Source organism: Bacillus rossius, chromosome 8 (genome assembly GCF_032445375.1).
Source record: "Bacillus rossius redtenbacheri isolate Brsri chromosome 8, Brsri_v3, whole genome shotgun sequence".
In the NCBI taxonomy this organism is placed as follows: domain Eukaryota; kingdom Metazoa; phylum Arthropoda; class Insecta; order Phasmatodea; family Bacillidae; genus Bacillus; species Bacillus rossius.
In genome coordinates, this window is record NC_086336.1 from 39,702,687 (window position 1) to 39,727,852 (window position 25,166).

The 25,166-nt window shown below is 39.5% G+C and overlaps 1 protein-coding gene across 2 annotated transcripts in view; it reads right to left on the bottom strand.

Moving 5' to 3' along the window:
* Positions 1-7,162: 7,162 nt before the first annotated feature.
* LOC134534779 (uncharacterized) overlaps positions 7,163-25,166 on the bottom strand; it is a 113,285-nt gene continuing 95,281 nt past the window's right edge. For both annotated transcript variants that reach the window (XM_063373357.1, XM_063373358.1), the window contains exons 7-16: positions 24,111-24,223; positions 22,105-22,330; positions 19,709-19,831; positions 16,307-16,482; positions 15,768-15,901; positions 13,622-13,761; positions 13,012-13,093; positions 11,576-11,720; positions 9,597-9,786; positions 7,163-8,159 (exon numbers count right to left, since the gene is read on the bottom strand). In XM_063373357.1, coding sequence (XP_063229427.1) covers positions 8,008-8,159; positions 9,597-9,786; positions 11,576-11,720; positions 13,012-13,093; positions 13,622-13,761; positions 15,768-15,901; positions 16,307-16,482; positions 19,709-19,831; positions 22,105-22,330; positions 24,111-24,223 — 1,481 coding nt within the window. In that variant the 3' untranslated portion in view covers positions 7,163-8,007. The remainder of the gene's footprint in view (positions 8,160-9,596; positions 9,787-11,575; positions 11,721-13,011; positions 13,094-13,621; positions 13,762-15,767; positions 15,902-16,306; positions 16,483-19,708; positions 19,832-22,104; positions 22,331-24,110; positions 24,224-25,166) is intronic.

Below are 25,166 nucleotides of genomic sequence, written 5' to 3' on the forward strand. Positions count from 1 at the left end.
CTAGGCTTGTGTGAATATCAGTTTTTTAGTTTGAATTTAATACGACTATTAAATTATTCGTGAATACGAATATTGAATTTGAATAGTAAGAATGTAAATTAGAATCCCACTAAAAAAAAAAAAAAGTTCACGTCATGTAACGACTTCTCTAATATCACAGACAATTATAAAGGCGACTGTTTTGTATATTCTATGAATTAGTTAAATCAAAATTAGGATTCGGCTTTGTGGTTTAACATTCCACTAAGAAAAATAGCTCAAAACATTTGGAAAATATATAAACTTAAAGAATTATTATTTAGTTTTTTCTGAAATATTTTGTCAAAATTATCAGTTTTCAAATTTATTTTATTTATGATTTTACCATAACACTAATTAATTAAAATAAAGCACTAAGATTTAGATGCATGATTCCTTTTTAAAGTTTTCTCTCTTTGCTTCTATTGAAAAATAATCGAGCATACATCCATAAAGATTCCAAACTAGAAGTGTAGAAGTATAACACAACACTCAGAACTAAAAAAATTAATAAGCAGCTGTAGTGGTAGTGACAACTATATTTGTGGCAAAATTAATTCTTTCAAACTGAAAAAATAATATCTCAAATAATTGCTTTAAGAACAAGAAAGGTTTAATTTTCTTTTAATTTTAATGAATTTTTTTAAATAATTATTTACGTCTTTTTATACTATGTTTTTCTGTAGTTTTTTTTTATTTTTTGTCTATTTATAATATTTTTTTGTGTTGAATTATCAACCGGGTTGAAATAACTGCTATATATCACAACCAAATAAGTGAAGTGAAGCAATATTAAAAAACTGGGTTAGGATCCTGAACCAGTCATACTGATTTATGTTTTTCATGTTTTCCATCTTTCGCTAAATCACTATAGGCTAGTAGTTTTTACTTGCAGGCCATGGCCTATAGCTTTTGCAACATACCTTATTGGTATTGATGAGCGTTTCCGTTTATGGCCTCATGTTGACGAAACGTTACCCACCCATATTAAAAATTTAGTTGGACTATTTACAGATGTGTAAGCTTATATAGAATTTGAAGTTCAAAAAGATTGGTTTGTAATCAATGCTGCAGTAATAATGTTTGATGAAATGTAATCAGTAAGTTACTTTATTTTCCTTATTATATACATACCTAGAAACAGAATGGGGACTTAGAAAAAGTGTCTGATTAAAAAAAATTGCATTGCTCAAAAGGGCAAAACCAATGTAATATGAAGGGTGGGAATAAAGGTCAGAAAGAATAGCAGTAGTATAGTTTGGTATGTCCAGCGCCTGGTTCCACCTGAGGATTGAGTGCATGTCCGCCATCTTGGATTGTGTCATCACGGTGGCAATTTTTTGGTGGAAAATTACCTAAAAAATAACACAAAATTCCTATAAGTTTCTCTATTTCGAGGGGAAAATTTTCTGTTTTTTACAATACCTCTGGCGGGAAGCTTTGACCTTGACTGTAAAATTGAAATTATTTAATTTTCTACCTAATAACTCTGATTTTTTTTTTTAAACATTGCCCTTTTGTTACTTTGCCATTTTGGATACTAGAACGTTACACTTTTCGTTAGGCCCACCATCATGGATTCTAGAATTGCACTTTTCGTTACGCATGCCATCTTGGTTGTGTATGACATCATTATTGTACTTTTCATTATGGCTTTTTGGATTCTTAAAAACATTGCAATTTTCGTTACGGCCGCTATCTTGAAAATCCGTAATTATTTAGCTTGAAATTTAGGAAAAAATTTAAAGTTTATAAAAAATAATCAAATTTTGATAAACGCTTTTACATAATGGTGTCCTCGGTTCGAACTTGGTGAGGGCAAAAATAAAAATGGTGAAGCCAACGGCAGACTGAGCTACCACCAGTAATTCAAGGTATATACAGAGTGTATCAAAATTCATGTTACGACGCTTGAGGGTAGAAAGCTCTTATTATTTGCAACCATTTTTGCCAATAAACATGTTGCCGGAAACGCGTAGTTAAGCCCCTGTAGCCCCAGGAAGCGTCAGCGTAGGCAACTAGTTGGCCTTTGTGCGAGACAGACGATGCTGTGGTGAATTACGTGTTTACGATGCCGGGCAGTGCTCGAGAGGACTGTACGATGTCGAATGCATACCCCCGCCCCTTTTTACTTCTGTTGGTGCCATGCCATAGCACTGAGCAGCGTGACGTCGCAGTGTGTTTTGATATCACTGGTGGTCTTTCGTTGACTGTTCTGTCGTACAAGCAAACTCGTGGTGTCATTTTTTTCGCTGTGGTTCTGAAAAGGGCGACGTTTTAGTGGAGCTCAATGGAGTACACGGTTAGTGAGTACACGGACATTCTGCTTGTTTACGGGGAAGCTAGACAAAATGGACGAGCCGCCCGTCTGTACGAAGAACGATATCCGGGTCGTAGGATTCCAGCTCACACCATGTTTGCAAGACTTACTCAGCGAATGCGTGATACTGGTACATGTGCCGTCACAAGACCAAATGCTGGTGCTCCACGCAGGGTTCGTACTCCCAGTTTTGAAGAAGATGTACTTCAGAGATTTGAGGGCAGAAGGTTCCGATATGGACGCTGAAAAAATGGCTGTTTGGCAAGTTCTTCATGAGCAACTCTTATACCCGTACCACCTTCAAAAAGTGCAACACATGGGTCCGGCGGACTATCCTTTTCGCATGACCTTTTCTCATTGTTACCTAAATTCGAAGAGTATTGAGGAACCCCGAGTTAGCGGTTTTATTCAGCGATGAAGCCAAGTTCACTCAAGATGCTATACTCAATTCGCACAAGTCATGTTTGGAATGATGTCAATCCGCATGCAATGTGTGTTACAGTTCGCCAGGAACGTTTTTCAGTTAATGTGTGGGCCGGTATTGTTGATGGCGTACTCATCGGGCCTTTTTTTCTTTTGTCACGACTTACCGGCGCCGGATACCTCCACTTCCTTCCGAACGAACTACCAGGTCTTCTTGAAGAGGTTCCATTGCATGTCCGACGTGTGATGTGGTACCAACATGACGGGGCACCACCTCATTTTTCCCTGCAAGTGCGAGAGTATTTAAACCAAATATTTCCAAACCGATGGATTGGACGAGCAGGCCCTGTCGCATGGCCGCCAAGGTCACCGGACCTAACCCCGTTAGAGTTCTTTCTGTGGGGTTACGTAAAAGGGCTTATCTACGCTACGCCAGTAGAAACGGTAGAAGAGCTTACACAGCGAATCATTGAAGCGTTCGAAATCATAAGGTCGACTCCACACATGCTCCAGCGTATCCGTGAAAACATGATTCGCCGTTGCCACCTCTGCGTCGCTCAAGGTGGGCGTGTTTTTGAGCCGTTGCTTTAGGCTGTCACGTTGTTAAAATGTATGCAACAATTTCAATGTTGTGAAACAAAGCCGAAGCTGTGATTGATTTCAGAGTGAAATTAAAATCTGTGCCACGATTAAAAAGGTTATTTCTCTACTCAAACGCCTGCACATCCACAATATAACACTCTACAACGGGTTGCCTACGCTGACTCTTTCTGGGGCTACAAGGGCTTAACTACGCGTTTCCGGCAACATTTTTACTGGCATAAATGGTTGCAAATAATTAGAGCTTTCTACCCTCAAGCTTTGTAACATGAATTTTGATACATGCTGTATATCGCCAGCTAGTATGACACATGTGCCATCTTGTTTTCGTCTGCTGGAGGCCATCATCTTGGATCCAAAATATTGTTTTCATCTGCTAGAGGATACTGCCACCATATTAGTTTGATTTTTACCAGCTACAGTGCAGTAATCATTTATTACCAGGATGCCTACCTGCCTACCATCTTGAAATTTGGTCGCCATCTTGACAAAATCTGTATTTATTTAGCTATAAATTTGGGTAAAATTCCAAAATTCATTTTTAAAAATATGCAATCAATATACTGATTGATTCGATCAGTTCCTGCCCTTGGTACGATACTTTATCGATGTAAAAAAATAATTTACGATGAAAATATTTATTCAATAAAAAAATTATATGTTCCTAGTATGTATACGAGCCTCCCGTAAGCCGATGATATATTGACTGCCATCTTAGAAATTTGAATTTATTGACCTAGAAATTTGGAATAAATTCCAAAAATCATAAAAAAAATCATTTATCGTTGATTACAAATATAACATATTTCAAAGGTCAAGAAAAACTGTCAGAACTGTCAGACCTAAAGTAATGATAAAATAAATTACAAGCAATTAGACAAAAATGAACATGTTTTATGCTTACTAACTACATCTACAAACGATTCTCGGAAAATAATTCTACAGTGCGACCTTCAAGGGTTTGATGAAGAAGTTTGGCATCAAACACTATTCTACATTTAATAATGTCAAACCCTCTGTTGTCGAAATGTTTAACAGAACTTTGCGCACCAAGATGTGGCGACAGTTCACTGCTAACAGAAATTACAAGTGGCTGGATATGTTGCTAATAAGCAAATGCAATTCCATGGTGCATTCTACCACAAAACGAAGCCTAAAGACGTAAAATATAATCACCTTAACTGTGTTTTCCAAACCCAAAGAAGAAAGATCCACAAAAGTGTAGAGTCAACATCGGTGACATTGTGCGGATCTCCAAGCAGAAAGACGTCTTCGAGAAAGGTTACACTCCAAATTGGAGTCCCGAACTATTCCGTGTGACCAACGTTCACGAATCTGAGCCTAGGGCCTACTAACTCGAAGTTTGAAACACATGCCGACTCGTGGTGGCTTCTATGCCAAAGAGATTCAGCCTACGTTGTATCCCGACATGTATTAGATGGAGAAGATTCTCAAACGAAGAAATGGACTATCCTATGTCAAGTGATGGAGCTTCCCATTTTTCATTAATTCGTGGGTAGCCGATGCAGAAATCGAGAAACGCTAGTAATTTATTTGATTTTTGTATTTGTAGATTTTACATAATAAATTTTTTAGTTGTAATTTTGTTGTTTTTATTTCTCAAGCCTGTCGTGTTTATTTATTAGTTATTTTTTGTATCCATCTAGAATCTAACCGAGGCGATGTAATCAGTCATAGTTTTAAAAAGTTAATTTTTAAGAATATTGGAATTTTTTCTGAATTTTTAGCTAAATAATTAGAGAATTTCAAGATGACGGTCAAGTTTGCAGCTGCCATAGAAAAATCTGAATACCTACTGCACTCTAGTAGGTAAAAATTTAAACTAATATGGCAGCAGCAACATCTAGCAGATGAAAACAAATGTGTCGGCAGAAGCCTCTAATCAGATGTAAACAAGATGGCCACCATAATGTAATAGCTATCTAGACATTAGTGGTGGGAGGTCAGTCTGCCAGGGTATCCGTGGAGGATCTATTGCCATTTTTGTTTTACCCTTGCTGGCTTCGAACCAACCAATATTAATCACATTAATATTTTTACTAAATTTAAAATTTTTCCCAAATTTATAAGTTAAAATTGCTGAATTTTAATATAGTGGAGAGTTTTCAAAATGGCAAATTTTTTGTATCGAAATTTTATTAATTAAACTTTTTTATTAATTTAAAAAAATTCTGAATTTTTAAGTTAAAATTATCGATTTTCAAGGTGGTGGGCGTAACGAAAATTGCAATGCTAAGGGTGGGGTTATGGTGGTAATATTTTATTAAAAGTTATAATTTTATTAAAGTATTATTTTATTAAAAGTAAATTTGTATTATTTTGGATGAAAATTACAGATTTTCACGATGGCGGTTGCAACGAAAATTGCAACAGTGATGTCATAAGTCAACATGGCAGTAAGTTCTAGAATACAAGATGGTGGAAACCAAAATGGCAGGATCCAAAATGGCTGCCAGGGTCAAGGTTAGGTCATCCAAGATGGCCACCATGACGTCAGAATTCAAGATAATGGTGCACACCAGCACTTCAGCTAGAAGGCAGCACCAGTAGCCCTCAACATATACTACTGACGAGAAAATTAATTAAATCAACATGTTGTGTCAGACCGAACTATAAGGCGACCCAAATTATACTTGATGGAATCATACCCGCTGTTACTGGCAAGTGAGAAACGTGTTACACATTTATGTGAGCCAGTGGTTTTCCCTGAGTGCTCTCTTCTCTCTCTAGTTTGTTCAGTCAATTATTCATTCTCATCTCAACATCTCTAAGGACCCTGATGTCAGTAAGATGTTAAGAGCTAATTAATTTTTTCCCAGTGTGCCTTGTACAGTATCCATTGCTTGCCAGGGGCTAAGCCCACATCGGCCGACATAAGCTTCTTACTGTCCAGCAGAGACTGTGCCCCCGTCTTTTGTCCGAGGTACGCCAGAACAGGGGAGACATGCTGCAGGCTCACGTCCTGTCGTCTTGGTTCTCGGAGATGGGCATGGACCGACGATGTAAGCAAGCATGGCCTCGCTTGCCAAGGCCAGGCACAGGAAGATTCGCCCTGAAGGCCACGTTACATGGCCTGTAGTCAACATTGGGGGGAATGCAATGCTAGTCCGAGGGCCGAAGCTCATATAGTGTATCTAATAAGACAGCATTTGTAACTTTACCTTAGAGAATTTTCATTAATTAATAGGGACAAGATTATATGGTGAATTATATAAAACCAAAATAACACGGGGGGGGGAAAATATGCCAAAACACCATGTAACACCAAAATGCAAGTTAATACACCATAAAGCACGAAAATGATAGTTTTATCATGGAATTAAGTAGCAATTTAACCCAAAATTAAATTAAAAATCATAAAGTAATCTTTTAATGTTTGAAATTCATGTTATTTCCAGACAAAAAATTGTACCAAAGTGCATGTATCAGAAAAATTAATTTAATTTGTTTTCTTATGTATATCTTGTTGAATTTATTTATAACTACAAATTCCATCTAATTTATTTTTATTGTTCTGAATTTGTCGGTTTTAGACCAATTTATTACAAATTAATTTATTTTAAAAATGCAGCATATAAATTTAATCTTTATTTTGTTGGAGTAAGTATAACAAACCTGCTTTTATTAAAATTAAAACAATAACACCGAAACATCTGTTTTAAAAATGAAATTGGACTAAATAATAAAACCATAAATTTTTGTGTCTATTACTTAATAAGGTTTCATTGTAGAAATCATTTGCGAAGGTTAGATACTCAATATAGAAAAAAAAAACACACCTTTTCTTTTTGTATAATTTTATTGTAAAAATTTGTTGTATAAATAAGAGTATTAATACAGGCACACAGATGTAAGGAATATTTACAAAAAAGTTATTTCAAATAAATAAATAAATAGGTTGAACAACCACATACCTTTTCCCTTTGCCAGAAAACCCCATAGTGTGTTTTAAGCGAACGCATTGGCTCACTTCCAAAACACACTCAGAATACTATCGTAGAGATAGACTATCTTGTGATTAGCGACGAGCAAATAAGTTTCCAGACAGGTCGCAGTTCAAATTGTTGCTGATTCAGCAAACCCATTGATATACAATATCCACCACACACGCATTGTGTGTATGAATGTGTAGCATATGATTTTTTTTTTGCGCATTTACAACATTATTTTGTATTGACAAACTTACTTTGCAAGTAAAATTTTGTTTCCGAAAATTCCCAACTTGAAATTTTTTTTTAAAAGGCCGTGCATGGGCACTCTTATATTCGAAGTCAAAACTCAACTCACAGCAACTCGTGTACATATCTGCTCACGTCGCTAATCATCTTCACTGCACTAGGTTCCCTCGAAGCCACTTTTGAGATGATTTAAGAACTGGAGAACCCGCAAGAGTATTTTTTTATTTATTTAGAATCTCCGTACGCAAGTCGCAACTCTGCACTGGCTTGTTGGCACGTAGTTTATCGCTCCTGGCGCGTATCACGTGTGCTTGCGTCTGCACGAACGCGGGGAGCTCGGCGCCACAGAGGACCGGCTCACTCGAGGTTCGGTTTGCGCGTGGAACCGCGGCGGGCTCAGCTCGATGTCTCGGGTGGGGGGGGAGGGGGCCGCACCGTCGTCGGGCCCTAGGCCATGTCCTTCCTCGGCGACAGCCACTTCTTCATGTAGTAGCAGAAGATGGTGACCAGGTATATGAGCACCATGAGCGCACACGTCACCCCCAGGGCCATCACGGACGTCTTGGTGGGGCACTGCTCCGTCATCGTCACAGTCTTGTCTGCGAGCAGAGAACCAAAACATTATTTATTACTATATTACATATTATTTCGTTTTAATCAAACTACTTACTCAAGAAAATGGCCTTCATAAGGCAGGGTCGATAAAAATATCTAGATTTCTTGTGAAAATTTACAGCCAAAACTGTTCCATGCTTTAGACCTATTACACCTATATTTTATACATACTGAGCAAACCTGCCAAGTGGGAATTAAAAATTGCATACAAGTAGCATAACAAGTTAGTATCTGCGAATTTTAACATTAAAACATGTATGTAAGAGAACACGAGCACGAAACTTAATGAAAGTTATTCAGGTAAAATAAACCACACGAAGGGATGCACATCATGGTACTGCATCAGAATATTGTGTGTTGGCAGGGCATCCAAAAATGTTATTGGAAAGATGCTAACAGAGTTTTGCTCAGTTCATTTTTACAGTTGTAAAACATCTTCTGCATGTTGTCAGGGGCATATGCATTTAAATATAAATATCCCCCCTCCCCCTTCCCACCAACTAAATTAAATAATTTGAAAGCAAACAGTGGGCAAAAATGAAATTAGTTTCGTGGTTTCTGTCATTTTGAGCTCATATTAAAAAGCTATTTTTAGCAAGCCTCAACTTCTGTCAGTAGCCACCACAGCATATACATAGCTCTCATAATAATTATAATACAATGCTGGTAGACAGCAGTGTTAACAGCTTGTTTTTTTATGAATATATTTTTATGTAGTGTTACCTTTGTATTTGGAATATCTTTTTTCTGTTATATTTTTTATTCATCTGATTGACTGAACAACAGTTTTGTATCTGCAATTTGGCTCACCTTTTGTACAGAACTAGTGTTGTTTTAATGGTTACCTATAATTTTTGACATACTGTTGACTGGAGTGGTGTGTGCTTGTATGTGCACACGGGAAGCATTCTTTTCAGAGACGAGAGAGCCAAAACCCGAAGTTCCCCGAAGTTCATGCTTTTTTCCATATCTTTAATGTATATCCTAACCAAATCAACCGTCCACAATGTTTTAAAGTATTTATAATGTAGCTAACCTAACCTAATTGACCATTAGTATCCTTTTATCAACACCGCCATATTTATTTACAATGAACAAAAAAAAACCTGAAGATGCACGATCGGACGTCTGGCTCTCTCGTGTGTGAAAAGAAGGCTTCCCATGTGCACACAGTGAATGGCAAAACAAATTTAAATGGACTCATGGTTTCATTTTTTTTTTTTGGTCCAACGAGCTTTTTTTTTTGTGGTGGAGAAAAATGTTAGACCAATTAAAATTTGTGTTTAAAGAAAAAAGTTTGGTCTATCTCTGAGACCTTCTCTGTGAGAACTTTATAACCTGGCTGTTTTCAATTTAAAAATTCGTATCCTGCCACCTCCCGTGCGTGGGAGGTTACGGAGCAGTGTTGCGTCGGGGCTCACCTCTGCTGAACTCTGAGTAGGAGGCCTCGTTCCTCAAGAAGTCGGTGTTCTTCTCGTCCCCGAAGTCGAGCACGAGGATCTCCTGGCTGAGCATCATGTCGTCCTCGGCCTCCGCCGTCTGGTTGGACGCCACGGACCTCCTCCGCCTGCCCCAGGACTCGATGGACTCGTGGCCCCAGTCGCACACGGCCTGCGACCAACCGTCGCGTGAGAGGCATCGGCCTGTACTGCCCGGAGCACGGGGCTTCCGAGGAGCATGGGAGGCTTTCACTCTAACTTCTTTTATGATTAAAAATTAATTGGTAAAAAAATTAAATAATGCTTCAAAGAAACCTCTTTGACAAATAATTCCACCTTTGCCCAACCAGTGGCGTAGCCAGGATTTGTGTATGGGGGGTGTTAAGAAGCATTGCCGCCCCCGTATTAAAGCGGGGGTCCAGGGGTCCTCCCCCAGGAAAATTTGGATTTTAATGTGTAAAATAGTGCTATTTTAGCAGTTTTCGGTTCTTAAATTTAAATATTATAATGGTAAAAATTGTATTGATTTTAATATGAAATTTGTTTGAGTGATGAATAAGAAATTAATTAAAGATTTGGTGCTAAGGGGGGGGGGGGGGTTGTTGGAACCCCTACCCCCCCCCCTCCCTGGCTATGCCCCTGTGCCCAACACAAGAGGCATCTTTTTTTTTTTTTTGCAAAATAATCAGATTGCTCATTGTACCCTATATAGCCTGGATGATAGGCTTCTGTGAAGTGTTGAAGGCATTCACTTAACATATTTTTTTATAATTAAAATTAATTTTTAAAAAAAATTGAATAACCCTTCAAAGAAACCTCTTTGATAAGGAATTCTCCTTTGCGCATCCCTAGGAGGCATGCATTTGCTGCAAAATGATATGGTAACCCGTTATATTGCAATAAGGTGTGCCCACGCTAGCGAATTTATTTTGTAATTGGGGGGCCTTTTGCAAAGGAAGTTACTGCCCTATTTGGCCGGGCCATTCAGGACGTGTTTCTTCCGCACTGGATGGCTGTGATTAGTGATCTTACCGTAGGCATGTACTTGAAATAAACCCAGCCAAACACGAAACACAAAAAATGCTACTATGTATAAGGTTTTCGCACACTATTGGTCTGCAAATATTTTCGCAAAAAAATACGTGGCCTTAATTACCACATCGCTGCATTTTTAGTTTTATACAATAAATAGACAATCATGAAAGTAAAAGTGGTTGTTAAATGAAATTAATTTTTTACAAGAAGCATTGTTGCATGATTTTGTTACACTTTTTCATCCTTTGGTAATATTGACACTCAGACTATACTACTTACATAGTCAAAACTAGAAGTATCTATGAGTGCATAATGAAACAGAGAAACAGATGAGGATTATTATAACAGGATGTAATGATGATAAGAAAGAGTGAATAATACATGTGTTTAGTGCAAAAAAAACTTATACCAGAAATATTGATAATGTATGGGAATTAACATGAGGTAGGTAAGAAGTTTGTGGTATTTAGATAAATTGCCAGGTTAAGAAAAATGTGTTATGAATAGATGTTGTGGGGTCTGTATAGCAAATTTTAGTATATAAAAATAAGTGTTAAAGATTAGAAGAATCTTTTCAAATAAACAATAATGATGGAGAAGTAGCGAACTATGATATAGCTAATGGATAGGGGCAGGAATTTTTCCAAAATAATATGAACACTCATTAAACTGCAATAAGGTATGCCCACACCAGCAGTATTCTCCTTGTGATTGGCAGCCGTCTGCAAGAGAGAAGCCACTGCCTTATTTGGCCAGGCCATTAAGGATGTGTTTGCTTTTGCAAGAAATTGCTGTGATTGGTGTGCCGAAAGTGGGTTATGTATGTTAAGGAATCATGAAACACATAACAAACAGGTGGTCTCGAATTGTTTTCGCGTAAAACGCATGCCCCTACTAATGGACCATCAAGCTGTGCTGTAACGTACCGGCTCACACGGGCCCAGGCAGTACTTGACGTTGCACTGGAATATGACGCCGTACGACTCTGTGAACCTGAACGCCTCGTACACCGACTGGAGAGCGTTGCCGTCGGGGGTGAAGGCTGGGAAGATGGTGGGATCCACGGGACATCTGGAAAGAGCAAGACCGGGGCATAGCCACAGTGATCTCACAACGATGTTTTCGTGCACAACTTCGAGAGTAGAGTCCCGCTAATCTGGACCCTGCTTGTCTGGACTTCCAGTTAAATCTGGACGGGATTTAAAAAAAATGCATAATTCGAAGGTTAAAAAGTCAGGTCTGTGCATACAGTATTATTAAAACTAAAATCAAGCCGTACAAAAAGTTGCATTTGTGAGAGAGAGAAAAAAATTAATTTTATAGTTGAACCCATATAAAATTTGCATAAAGTGCATTTAAAGGCGAATTCTGTTTAATCTGGACTTTCTGTGATTCGGACAGGATGCTGTCTCATCTAGTCTGGATTAGCAGGATTCTACTCTACCTGAAACTGATTTATTTTACAAAGTAATGCATATTATTTTATAATACACTGCAGAATTAGTTCTGCAAAGCAAACAATTTAACTATGATAACTTGGTTGTCCAAATTGTGTGGAGGTCCATCATAATTTTGTTGGTTCTATCATAAGAAAATCCATTCTATACACAACCAATCCCTGGAAGGTCATACTTGTTTTTTCTTTAAAAAATTTACAATGAAACATTAAATGTTTGGGACTTAACTACGTAATATTTTTGCACTCAAAATGTAAAAATTTTATTTCTGTGACTATTTACAAATGTTTTTATTTAATTTATAACCTTGTAATATTTTTACTAAGTAAGATATTTTATTGGCTGTTAGTTCATATTACCAATAGTAATTTTTCTCTTCATTTTGGTAATATTAACGCTAGTTTTTAAAGTTTCAGGCATGTACTAGCAGGGGCGAAAATCTCTAGGGAAAGGGCACAACCGGCGATTCAATGGTCTCCCGCATGGGGTTAACCACTTCCTATATTTTGAAATTTAACTAAACTTTCATATACTTTATGTTTACTACGTAAAGAGAACAGAAAGGCATGTTTTCTGCAATTATTAATTATAAACTTTAAAGCATGGAGCATAAAATATTTCAATGGAGTTGGCCCCCACACGAGGGGCGTTATTATTCCTGTGAGGGCCCAGCCCCCTTCCGGTCCCCCCGGGATCAACACCCATGTAGTAGTAGTAGTAGTAGTAGTAGTAGTTCAGTTCAATCCTGTTAATAAGTTTCTCAAGGTACTTATTAAAAGGGTAAAATTGTATGTATTTATAGGTCAAGTGCTAAATTTTTTTAAAGTTTTGAAGTAGGGAAATTTTCTTAAGAGGGTTTTACTGTAATTGAGTAGCAAACCTGATGAATATGCCATTCTACTTACCCTTCATCATCTATGATCTGAAACGTGCTCTTCGAGTCCTTAGCCATGGCTACACAGCTTCTTGCAAATATGCCGTAAGGAGCTGGAAAAAAAAAAAAAGTTTAATGCAGTTTTCGTGGAACAATCTACAATGTTTCAAGACTCCTCTATCTCCACAACAAAGCGAGTGTGTGGTAGTTTTAATTTTTGCGCCCTTTATGTGGGGCTGTGATTTTAAAGCATTCGCCACCACTGTTCTTGAAATTGTTCATCATTATATTGTGGATTTCGATTAATTATTTTTAAATTAATGATTAGAACAGGAGCATATGAATTAGTACATATTTCAAAGACAGCCAAATGCCTAGCTAGGTTTCCTGTGGGACACTTTTTTATTTGTTTTTAAAATTAACCGTGTAGTCCACCGGTTCACAAAAGGTGGAACCCTGGGGTTCGAATGTCGTATAAAGCAGACACAATTATTACTGTCCAATAATTTTCTTTGTAGGAGTTGGGGTTCCGCCAAAAGAAAAAGTCGGTCCGTAACGGTTTCACTGGCCGAAAAAAAAAAAAATTTGGGAATCGCTGCCGTGGCCAGCGGCAACTGCGACGTAGGCAGCCCGGCACTCACTGTCCTCGGGGATCTCGATGCGGAAGGACAGCTTGTCGCCGATGCGCACCGTCTCCACCTCGTGGCCCCGGCCGTCCACGATGCGGATGCGCGGGGGAGGCGCCTCGGGGGCGGATGTGATGCTGATCATCTCGGGGTCCCTGCGCACGGGACACGCACTTGCCTGCCACTCGCTCCTCCGTCACCTCTCCCTCCTCCTTCCTGTCGCAGCGGCGACACAGTGTCTCGCACTTTGGACTGCCGTACAGAGTTACCTTGGCTTGTTAGCATTTTCTCTACCGTAGTGAATTATAAAAATGTTTCCATTATTTCTTTCTATCATATTATTTTCTGATTTTTCTAAGACCATTAAATAAATAGTGTCTCTTGGCGTTATTATTAGTGTTGTGGTCATTCTGACAGAAAAAAAATAAAATTCAACGTTAAACACCACCTATTACTCTAAAGGATTAAGCTATTTGTAGCAGGCATTCCATAAAAGTATGTGCTATGCTCGAAATACCAAAACTTTTTAATACTGAATTTTGTATGAAAATAAATTGCTAGGACAAGCAGTTATAAACAGAGCATTTATCTATTGCATCTCCTTAGAAGTAAAAAAAAAAAAGAACATCAATAAATACAACAGGAAAATATATCTACAAAATTCTCAATTCCAAATTTTACTTTACAAAATACAATGTTTCAGATGCATTTTTAAAATATATTTTCGTTACATTACAAATTTGTGTCTAACACTTTTGTGCTCTCTGGTGTATATCTGGCAACAGAACACACCGAAACAAGGACAGCGGATATTTGAAATTGTGCATTGGAAAAGGAGAGTAAATGCCCATTTAAATGCACACTGCAACTATAATAATGAGACATGCTATAGAAAGTGTGGTCTTTAAAGGGAAAATTTTTCAAGAGTCAGACATTTCCAGCTTTGTCAGGATAATGCACTTTATGTAAATTGAGTTTGATATGTATTCATTTTTGCAACCATTAATAATAACAGTAATTTTTAAGCCATTAGGAAGGACAAGATAGTACTTTTTTATTTTTAATTTTAGGCCAATTTCATTTTTAAAATATGTTATTTTGGTTTTGTTGTTTTAATTTTTATAAATCCTGTATATCCACAAAAATATTATAATTATTAAAAAATAATAAAATCTTGAAATTTTTTAATACATATCTCACCGAAATACATGGTGTATTTTTAATGTGATCAATGATGCATTTTAACAATAAAATAGTTTATCGCAAGGCATGTCTAGCACGCAATTACTTATAATAATAAAAATAAATCAGCAATAATATGTGTGTCGGAAAAATTTAATAACATCAGTAATTTTAAAATGATTTAGAGATGCAAGATTAAACTAAGTAATATTATTTTTGGTAGCCACTTGGTCTATAAATTGTAGTACAAACATTGAATTTGATTTATTAAAAGATTAATTTTTTTTGTGATTTTTTTTTTAATGCTTATTGATTTCATAACTTTAGTTTCATTTTGGTGTGGTATGGTGTAAAAACTTGCATTTCGGGGTTGTATGGTGTACTGACAAATTTTTTTTGGTGTTATTTCGGTTTTATCGCCATCCACCTTTTAATATTGTCCGTGGCCATTAGGTATAGGTCAGGAGAATCAACCTTGAAAACTGGCCTCTTCATATAGTAATTTTTTTTTCACTTTGTTAAAAAATTAACAAGTTTCTTCAACCTTAGCAGGTTTTGCTTTCTGCATGACCAAGCCAACAGTTCTGTTAGCAATACAGTTGTGATCGTCCGGCGTAATATTCTACATGCTCAGGAACGGGCAGGGTTGTTGAAAGAAACTAAGTGCCCAGGGGGGCAAATATGTTTGTCAGACCCTTTAACTTTTCGAACTCCGCAATTTAAAAAAAAAATAATAATTAAGACTGTAAACGTTAGCATGGCCATAACTGCAAATGTAATCTGTGCATAATACCACATAAACCTGTAAGGTTTCAAATTAATTATATTAGCAGCAGATGCAATTTTCGTATCATCAGAGTAAACTCAAGCATTAAAAAAAAAAAAAACTGGGAATCTGAATCGGGGGCCCCCCGTGGGGCCCGGACCTGCCACACTCTCTCAACGGCCCAGGAGGACGGGCGAGGAAATGATGGCGTACCTTATGGGCATCATGCCGAAGGTGATGTTCTTGGAGGACATGTCGTAGGTGCACTTGACTTTGTATATCTTGTCTGCCTTGGTCATCACGACGCTGTGGTGCTGCAGGACCACGGTGTTGGTGAACACCCCCGTCTGCGACACACACACGTGCACACACGCGCTGTCACACTTCGGTATCCCTACCCACACCTTCATTCTTCCCTCAAATTTGTGGGCAAAATTCATGTGCATCGCACACAAACGAAATTTCTTTACATGTTAAACAATCTAACTGTAGTTTTTTTTGTAACCTTAACGAGTTAAAATTAAATTTAAAAAGTCAGCTGGAGTAATAAAAAGAAAAAAAAATACTGTTGGCAACCTGTTTAATCATTTTCAATGGAACCCAAGACATTCTGTTTGATATGTTAGAAGACTTTGTAACAGGTTTAGATTTCTATATAAGTTTTTGTAATTAAGTGAAGGTAGGTTCTCGAACAGGCATGTTGAAGACTGGTTGGTATTCACTGCCTCGTCGAGTGGGCGCGGACCACTCACCACGGACTGGGTGTTGCAGTCCTGGCCGCTCATGGTGAGGTCCAGGCGGAACAGGTCGCTGTTCTGTATGTCGTTGTTGCACGTCTCCGAGCGGCCCAGCGCGTAGATCCTGCCGTTGAAGGGCTTGTTGGTGCGCACCTGCACCGCTATGCGCGTGTCCTTGCAGTTCACGGCCACTGCCAACCAAGCACATCCTCAGCTGTCTCGGCTATCTCGGCGCCGGGCAAGGCAGCACACACAGAAAGGAGACGCTCTAAAGCGACTAACCGCCAAAAAAAGGAGACAGAGAACATTTTCTTTACATTGTGAAGTTATATTCAGCCCTGCGTTAATTTTTTTCACATATCAATAAAAAGATAGAACAGTTATAGTATTTATTTAGACAGGGCCGGTGCAAGGTAAATTGGCGCCCTAGACGAAAAACCTTAATTTCCCCCCCCCCCCCTCCCCAACCCCCGCCACACACACACACACACACACACCGCTGGACACCCAAAAAAAAATTTTCATTACCTCAAAATACTTTGCTTTGCACAACTTGTAACACCCCTCGTGCCTCAAAATAGAGTTATTTGGAATTAATTAAAAGAGCCTTGGAAACAAGCTGGAAAAAAAAATACGTTAAATGAAATGATTTACCAGAGGCGACACGAGGTGGGAACAAACACAATTTAGGAACTTCCTGTAACAAGCAAAGGGGAAGTTGGGGGATCGTTATAATCAATAAAATAAAAACTACACGATTAACTTGATCTATAGTTTCCCTGTTTTATTTGCCCTGATGAATATCATGTTTCAATTATTTTAACATACATACAAAAGATTTAACAATTTTCCAAGATTAACAAAAGGAACACGAAATTGGGGCTGGCCAGCGCTTACTTAAACTAATTTACATTCTTAGTTTGAAATATAAACCTTTGCATTATGAGTGTATGGATCCGATGATTACATTGATAATTAGTTCTATCCGTTTTACATTTTCTTGAGAAAAACACTGGTCGCTGGTGGGTTGGTCATCCGGTTGAGATAGTTCGTCGCTAGGTAAAGGGGAAATGTTGAAATTACATTACCACCCGGGGTCTTCAAACAATCACGTCGGGTAGTAGAAGCGTTTCTTCGAATGTGACCCACGGAACAGGGAAGGGGGGGGAGGCCACGAGATGAGAGCATCAATCTCTCCCGGTCATCGAACCCTGTCAAAACAGGGGAGTTGCCCAGCACGCTGCAGTCGTGGAGTCAGCCAGGCTCGGGAGCTCGCGAATTGCGCGGCAGGACGCGGATGATTTCTTCATAATAATAAATTTCAAAGAGAAAAATTTCTAAGGCAAATAACTAAACTATGCAGACAGACTAATCTACTAAAATGGACTTGAGGGATAGCATCCCTTATACAAGGCGACTACATATTCGTTAACGGTCGGATGAAATCTAGCCGATTCGCGATGGAGGTCTGTCTGCAGCCGCGACGCGAGTTGATCTGTCTCGCGGTAAACGGCGTCTCGTAATTAAAAAGTGCCCACCTGCTCTAACAGGTGTCTGGCCCGCCGAAAAATACCGAACTTGCCCGAACGCGGGCGGAAAAAAAACTCTAGCAGGAGTCTTGAAGTTGGCCACCCTGGGCGACCGTAGAGAACTCTGTCGGAGGCGGCTGAGTTGAAAGGAATCGACTCGCGCCGGGCGTCCATATAACTCAAGGGAGAGCGGTGCTGCTCTCTGGTGCCCTAGAGGGTAGGTTGGCTGGATGGTTAGCGAGTTTGCCGCTAGGTGTCGCGGGGTGGTCCATCCTGGCACACACATTTTTTTATGCAAGGCATCCTGGGAGACGGTCGCTGTTGTCCAGGGGGTTACGACCGGTCATTGGCCTTAGGCGAATTCTTAGAACCGAAAGAGAGGGGGGGGGGGGGAAAGTGCATCGACGCTGAGAACAAGCGTCCATGACGTGCTTTTCGAGGAGAGAACCTAATACGTATTCGTGACCAGACTTACTTCTCTCAGCAGCTCTCTGAGAAGTAGCGGCTTGCAGCCCAGAAGCTGCTCTATGCAGTTAGGGTCACGAAGAGAAATAATATTACAGGCTTGAGGCGTGACTGAAGGCGGGGGAAATGGTAAGCGGTCTGCCAGTCAGTGATTAGGCCAGCAGAATATCCGATACGCCAATGGGAAAGGGGCGTCAGGGCACTGAGACAAAGTTTAACTCAGAGGAGTACACCGGACTAACATATTAAAATTGCACTATAGTAAGCCTAAGATTTTGTCAACAATCAAATGTAAGCAGGCTTGTGTTTTTTTTTATTTTTATTTTTTTTACTTATTACAAATCATAAACAGGTCACCGTGGACTTTAAATAATTACTTATATCAATATAAACATTCCAAACTGTTACAAAAATCAATTTTTATCTAGTTTCAATAATGGTTAAACATATGATATCAGCTGTTGCATGTCGTGCTGCGCCGCCCCCAGATACTTGGTGCCCTAGGCGGTTGCCTAGTTCGCCTATATGGACGCGCCGGCCCTGTATTTAGAATCTAAATTGAGTGTGTACGTATTATGCAGGAAAGTACAACCAAGAAATAAATATTGAATTTAAACGAAGCAACAACTGTAAGATAATACAAACCACGTGAAATGCCAACAAAACCTGAGTCATATTATTGATTAAAAAATGCTCAACTACGTCTATCACAGTGAATCGCTCTCACAAAACTTGTTTCGGACATGTTTACCATTTCTTCTTTTTATTCATTTTTTTTAAATTGAAAAATGAGGATAGTTGCCTGCTACGAAAATAGGGCGTCTGAACCTGTGTCCAGGCAGTAACCAAATTACAGCAGTGAACACATCATGACATACAGAATATTATTCCATAGTTTTTATCAAATAATATACCAGTCGATTAAGTAGTGGCTAGACCACTTGTTTCTCACCAATCTGGATTTGATGTCTAGGGTAATTTTGAATATGCGATCAATACTCAGCATACCTGTTAAATACACAATATATCAGTAGTTCTTAATAAGCGGTCTGTCAGTCTGACCAAAGAAGTAAATAATCACAAAATTTAAAAAAAAAAACACATATATATAGGTATATTGTCTTTACAAGTGAACAACGGTCATTGAAAATGCTTTAAATTTAGGCACCACATTATATTATCGATATTTTAAACAATTATCTGAGGTAACGTTACCCTTAATGCAGGGGGAAATATATGGGAGACATAATCCTCCCCATTCCCCCGAAATCCTAAAATAATCTATCATTCCCACAAAAAAATATTTATAAAATAAAATGAAATTCTGTGTACGCATCCTGATTACCCTCACTTTTATACACTGACCTTTGAATAAACTCTATGTGTATAAATGATCTGGACCGTGACGAGAGAAAGTGCTTACCGTCGTAGCACGTGCCGGTCTTGTCGCAGTTGACGTCCGTGCGAGTGAGGTTGTTGATGGCGGGGTCGTCCGTGCTGTCGAACACCACAGGCAGCGTGTCCTGCGGCGACCCCGCGAGGGCCCCTGCCAACACACCCGCACGCGAGTCCACAAGCGAGTCCACAAGTGAGTCCTCGAGCGAGTCCTCGAGCGAGTCCACAAGTGAATCAGTCCACGAGTCCTCGAGCGAGTCCACAAGCGAGTCCACAAGCGAGTCCACAATCAAGCCACTGTTTCGCAGCATTGCCCTCGAACATGCAGCTCGGGATGATTTTATATCCATTCGTAAGAGGGATGAGATTAGAGTGCATTGTCAGCTTTTTACACTAGAGTTCATGTTTGTTGAGATGATTTAAGATGAGAGTTCAGCCTTTAGCACTAGGTGCAAAATGATTTTGTTTCTATTTTTTTTATTTTTTTATTTTTTTAAGTGTTCAAGTATTTTAATTGTGTAATTCTGCTGAAAGTTTGCCACGTCATGACTAAGGTGGATACAAGCGTTTGGCAAATGAGAAAGGTTGATAGAAGCAGGGGTAGAAAATTTGTGTGTTAGAATTTTAGTTTAAAATGATTTTTCTAGATTTTATTGTGAAACGAAAATTACGTGAATTTGATTAGTTCACAGAATCGTTAAAATGTTATGCCCATAGATGCTGATGTGTTAGATTTCCTGTTGAAAATACAGAATACCAAAGGATAAATACCATTTAACGTAGTAGGCCTATATAAATCTTCGCCACTGCAAGGAAAATAATGTATGAAAACAGACATGCAGTTTCCCGCCTGAGGCAGGGTCCGCATGGATGGGACGGGGCTGACACAAGAGCCGGCTGCCCTTCAAGGTGGTACAGACCTGTCGTTCCGGCCAGTCCGGAGAGTGCGCGAGGTGAGGTGGTATGGGACAGAATGAATGGGTAGGGGGAAACGGAACACCCCGAGAAAACCCACATTTCACGGCAACGTCTTGCGATAAATCCGGTTTCGACCTAGTCGGGACCCGAACCTGGATTGCATTGGTGGGATGCGAGAGTGCCAACCACTCAACCACCGCACCCTTACTAAAAAAAAATATTTTTAAAAAAAATGTAATAACTGGAAGATTCTTAGTCAGTTATACCGGTTACGTTCATAAATTATTTTTAATTGGTCCAGTACAACATTTATTAACAGAACAGGCGTTTGCAGGGCTCTATGGACACCAGGCGCCATGATGCCTACAAATTTCCTTACTGGCGACTAACTTCTGCCAAGATACCAAGATATTAACCTACATACATTGGTTTAGAAAACATTGGTAACTTTTGTCATTAAAATATCATCGCGTGGTTACGATTGGGTCCAAGAAACCAGGGTGGGGTTCAAATTTGTGATGGGTAAAACTGTAGTGTACTGATGTTGTGCCAAGGGGATATATGTAGGGACCGGAAAAAATTCGCGGGTTCAATGCCCTGTAGGATGAACTCCATAGTTATACGTACACTCGGTCAAATGCCACCCACTCATTGGCTGCTGTCTTGTGGGACGTCGCAACGTAGCAGCCTGTGATTCGATAAAAAGCTTTGGTTTGGTGTTTCTAATTGGCCCAGAGTCATCCAGGTGAGTTGCGAGCCAATAGCAGAGGCAGCACTGAGGTATAACCATTTGTACTTTAGCCTATCGCGAAATGAATTCGCGAATTTTTCCGGTCTCTAGATATCTCACCCTGAGTACAAGACTATCGTAACTCAAAAAATCAGTGCAATACTGTCACAACTCAGACGCCGTAGTATTTCACATATTCTTATATGATGTTTTCCAGAGTGCAACACTACATTATTTGCCATAAGTCCCGTAAAAGTAAATATAATATTGCAATAGTCTTGCAGTGCCTAGATAATGATTAGAGTCCCGGAAATTTCACGGATTCCTCTGGCCTCAGGATAGAATTCAAAGTTATAGGTGTGCTCGACCCATGTTTACTTTCCCATTGGTTGATTTCTTAGCGATAACAATTTTATCCTTGTTATTTGGCACTAACCTGATTCGCTTACTTCTCTCCTAGCTGGACATCGTTGGCTCACGGTCGTAGAGGGGGCGTGTCCAGATAACTGCGGTCCAATCACGAACACAGTGCGACAGTGTGGAGGTTTGCATTCTAGCTTGCGACTAAATGAATCCGCGAAATTCCCGTGGCTCTAATAATGATATTTTCCTGCTTATGGTAAAAATATCTCATAAACTCAATTTTTTTTGAGTTACGATAGTCTTGTACTCAGGGTGCGATATACGACACTGGCTGCCAGAGATCTCGCAGTGTCACGGGGAATTCGGGGAAGGGGAGGGTTGGGGAGGGGAGGGAAGTGGGGGCGAGCGCTCACGTTCGCAGACGTTCTCGTAGTAGGTGCCGACGCGCGCTCCGTCGTCGATGAGCGGGCGCTCGGCGTTGAGGTAGGAGCTGGGCCCGTCGGGCAGCGTGTGGTGGTCCAGGTGGAAGAGCTGGCAGTTGGGCGCGCCGCCCAGCGGCGGCCCGCGGAACAGGAACGAGCGGCACAGGAACTCGCTCTCGATCTCGCACGCCAGCTTGCACGACGCGTCGCTCGTCACCTGCGGCAGCGCGAGCAGTGGCGTAGCTGAGGTGACGCGCCCCTGGCCAGACTTAGCGGGGGGACGGTTCAGTAACCGCGAATACCGCCGCGGCGGCGGCTCCCCTCCCCTCCTCCCTTCCTTATCCGGCGCCCCTGGGAGTACACGTCGTTTTGCATAAAGTCATTTAGCCTAAAATGTTCTGTAGGCAAAATGACTAGGCAAAAACGACTTTAGGCGAAATGACTTTAGGCGAAATGACTTTTTGGCAAAACGACTTTAGGCAAAAAAAATTTTAGGCAAAATGACTTTAGGCAAAATGACTTAAACAAAACGACTTTAGGCAAAACGATTTTAGGCTAAATGGTTTTAGGCAATACTACTTTAGGCAAACTAATTTTAGACAAAACGACTTTAGGCAAAACGACTTTAGGCCAAACAACTTTAGGCAAAATGACTAGGCAAATAGACTTTAGGCAAAATGACTAGGCAAATAGACTTTAGGCAAAACGAATTTTAGGCAAAACGAAGGTGGGGAAACACGATTAGGCAAAACGATTTAAAGCAAAACCTCGCGCCCCCGCCCCTGGCGGGGGCAATCCCTGTTCACCCGCTTGCTACGCCACTGCCTATACCTTTAAAAATGTCCGCTGGCTTCGTTTGATGATTCATGTTTATCATGAAAACAAAATTAACGTGTCAAAAATTTATATATATAAAAAAAAAAGTTATTTTTCTCTGACTGCTAGAAGCTGATCGTAACATGCGCTGCGTTATTTCGCCTTGCGTCGTCAGTAAACTGGTAACCTAAAATGTGGGTTTCAGAAAATTTTGCGTCCCGCGTCTCCTGCGCTGTTGCGTTTCTTGCGTAGTTTACAAAACCCGGTCCTTACCTCCAGCTGCGTTTTGCGCACAAGAACAGTGGAGAAATATTCAGGATTTCCACATTCTTACTTTCGCACAATTTCCCTGGGTTTTCCTTGCTTTATACCTGTCCCGTTTAACATTTTGGTAATTTAATAGAGTAGGACGTAGGTGTTCTTCCGATAAAAATAAAACTCTGAACATGGTATTGCGTCAACGTCTTGGTGATGCACATCAATACCAGTGATGGCGCTCGTTGTGATTGATACCTTCCAACAGTTATTGTAAATAGAGACACTGTCGTAATGGTTTCTAATCCTGCACCAAAACTATGTGTACAGTGTTGTATGTGCTTTTAACCATTGCGTTATATGTTTGAGTATTTAATACATTGGTGATATCATAGCATAGTGCATTGTGAGTATTACGTGATGGCTACTTATCAGTAGAGACATGCAAAATTCGCGGATTCATTTCGCGATAGGCTAGCATCAAAACAACTATACCTTCGTACAGCTTCTGCGATTGGCCCACATTTTATCCGGGGAACTGTGAGCCAATGGGAAACACTAAACCAAGAAAGTGCCGAATTACGGACAGCCTAGTTGAGACGTCTCACGCGTCAGTAGCCAATGAACAGGTGTCATTTGCGCGAGTATTTAAAGGACTGTGGAGTCTATCCTAGAGGTCAATGAATCCGCGAATTTTGCAGGTCTCTACTTATCAGGTATTTTGCGTTTTTACACTTGTGAATACATTCCGCAAAAACGGCTGACCTTAAAAAAATTGTTTTGACAAGACAGCCATTAGTATATTAAATAATATTATTAAAAACATTTTTACCATTTTTTTTCTCGCAAATGTTTCCTTGATCCTATATCTGTTGCTTGCGTGACAAGTTGAAAGCAATGCAAGAGGAAGAGTAACGGTTAAATACCTGTAGCTCCTTGTCCACGTAGTAGTGAAGACTCGCGTACTGCGACACCCTGTCTTCCGGCACTCCGAGGCGGGGAACTGCGAAGTTTCTGTTGCCTTTGCAAGCAGCGTTACCTGCCCACGCACACACACGCACACACTTGAAGGGCGAGCCAGTTCGCTGCACAACCTTTGCAATCTGCACGAGTTAACTAGGTTCAAAGTTATGGCTTGTAGAGACAAAGGTGGTTGAGGGTTTTTTTTTTTTAAGTTGCTGTGTAAGTGATGTTAGTTCTTTTTTTTTTAGTTTAAAAAGTTTATTTTATTTTTTTTTTTGAAAATACTTTATGACTCTCTAATACATGTACCCTTTGCGAAATGTATGCTAAACAAGCTCTGCTCATTTCTCACAGTTGTATTATAGATCAAATATAGTCGCTCATTTAGATTTACACTCGTTAAATTTAAAATTTGTTCTGAATATGTAGTGCTTATTTGTGCCAAATGTAGCATGCCTTAAAATAGTTTAGTGCTTTTTTACTGTTGAATATAGTGCAGATTGATATAATTTGGTTCATTTAGCTCATAATCAAATAAGCAAACAAGCACATAATGCAGAAGTTTTCTTTTGTCTATCAGCTAAATTTTTATGTTCCTGCAATTCTGGTGTGCTTGTGCCTAGCACAGTTATCCCCCCACCCCCTCCCTTACCACCTTAGTGGCTTACTTTTCCACCAGCAAGAGTGCTGTTTGTCTTGATGTTTTGGCTTGAAGGAAGACAGCGTACGTTCTACTTATTAAGCTTAACAATTTTCGAAATAGTAATTACTGTATTGTGCCCAAAATAAGTCAGAAATTTTTCCCTAAAGTTATGAAGAAAAATGCATACCCTACTTTATGCGGGCATTTAATAAATTTAAACATGTATATTTTATACTGGATGTCAGAAATTTAAAAAAATATATTACAATGGTGCAAATTAATTTTTACAAATAACAGATTTTTAACGTAGAAACTGATGTTTGTTTGTCGAGAACACGTTGCCAACAGAGTAGAAAGTGCAACCAGCAGTGAAGAG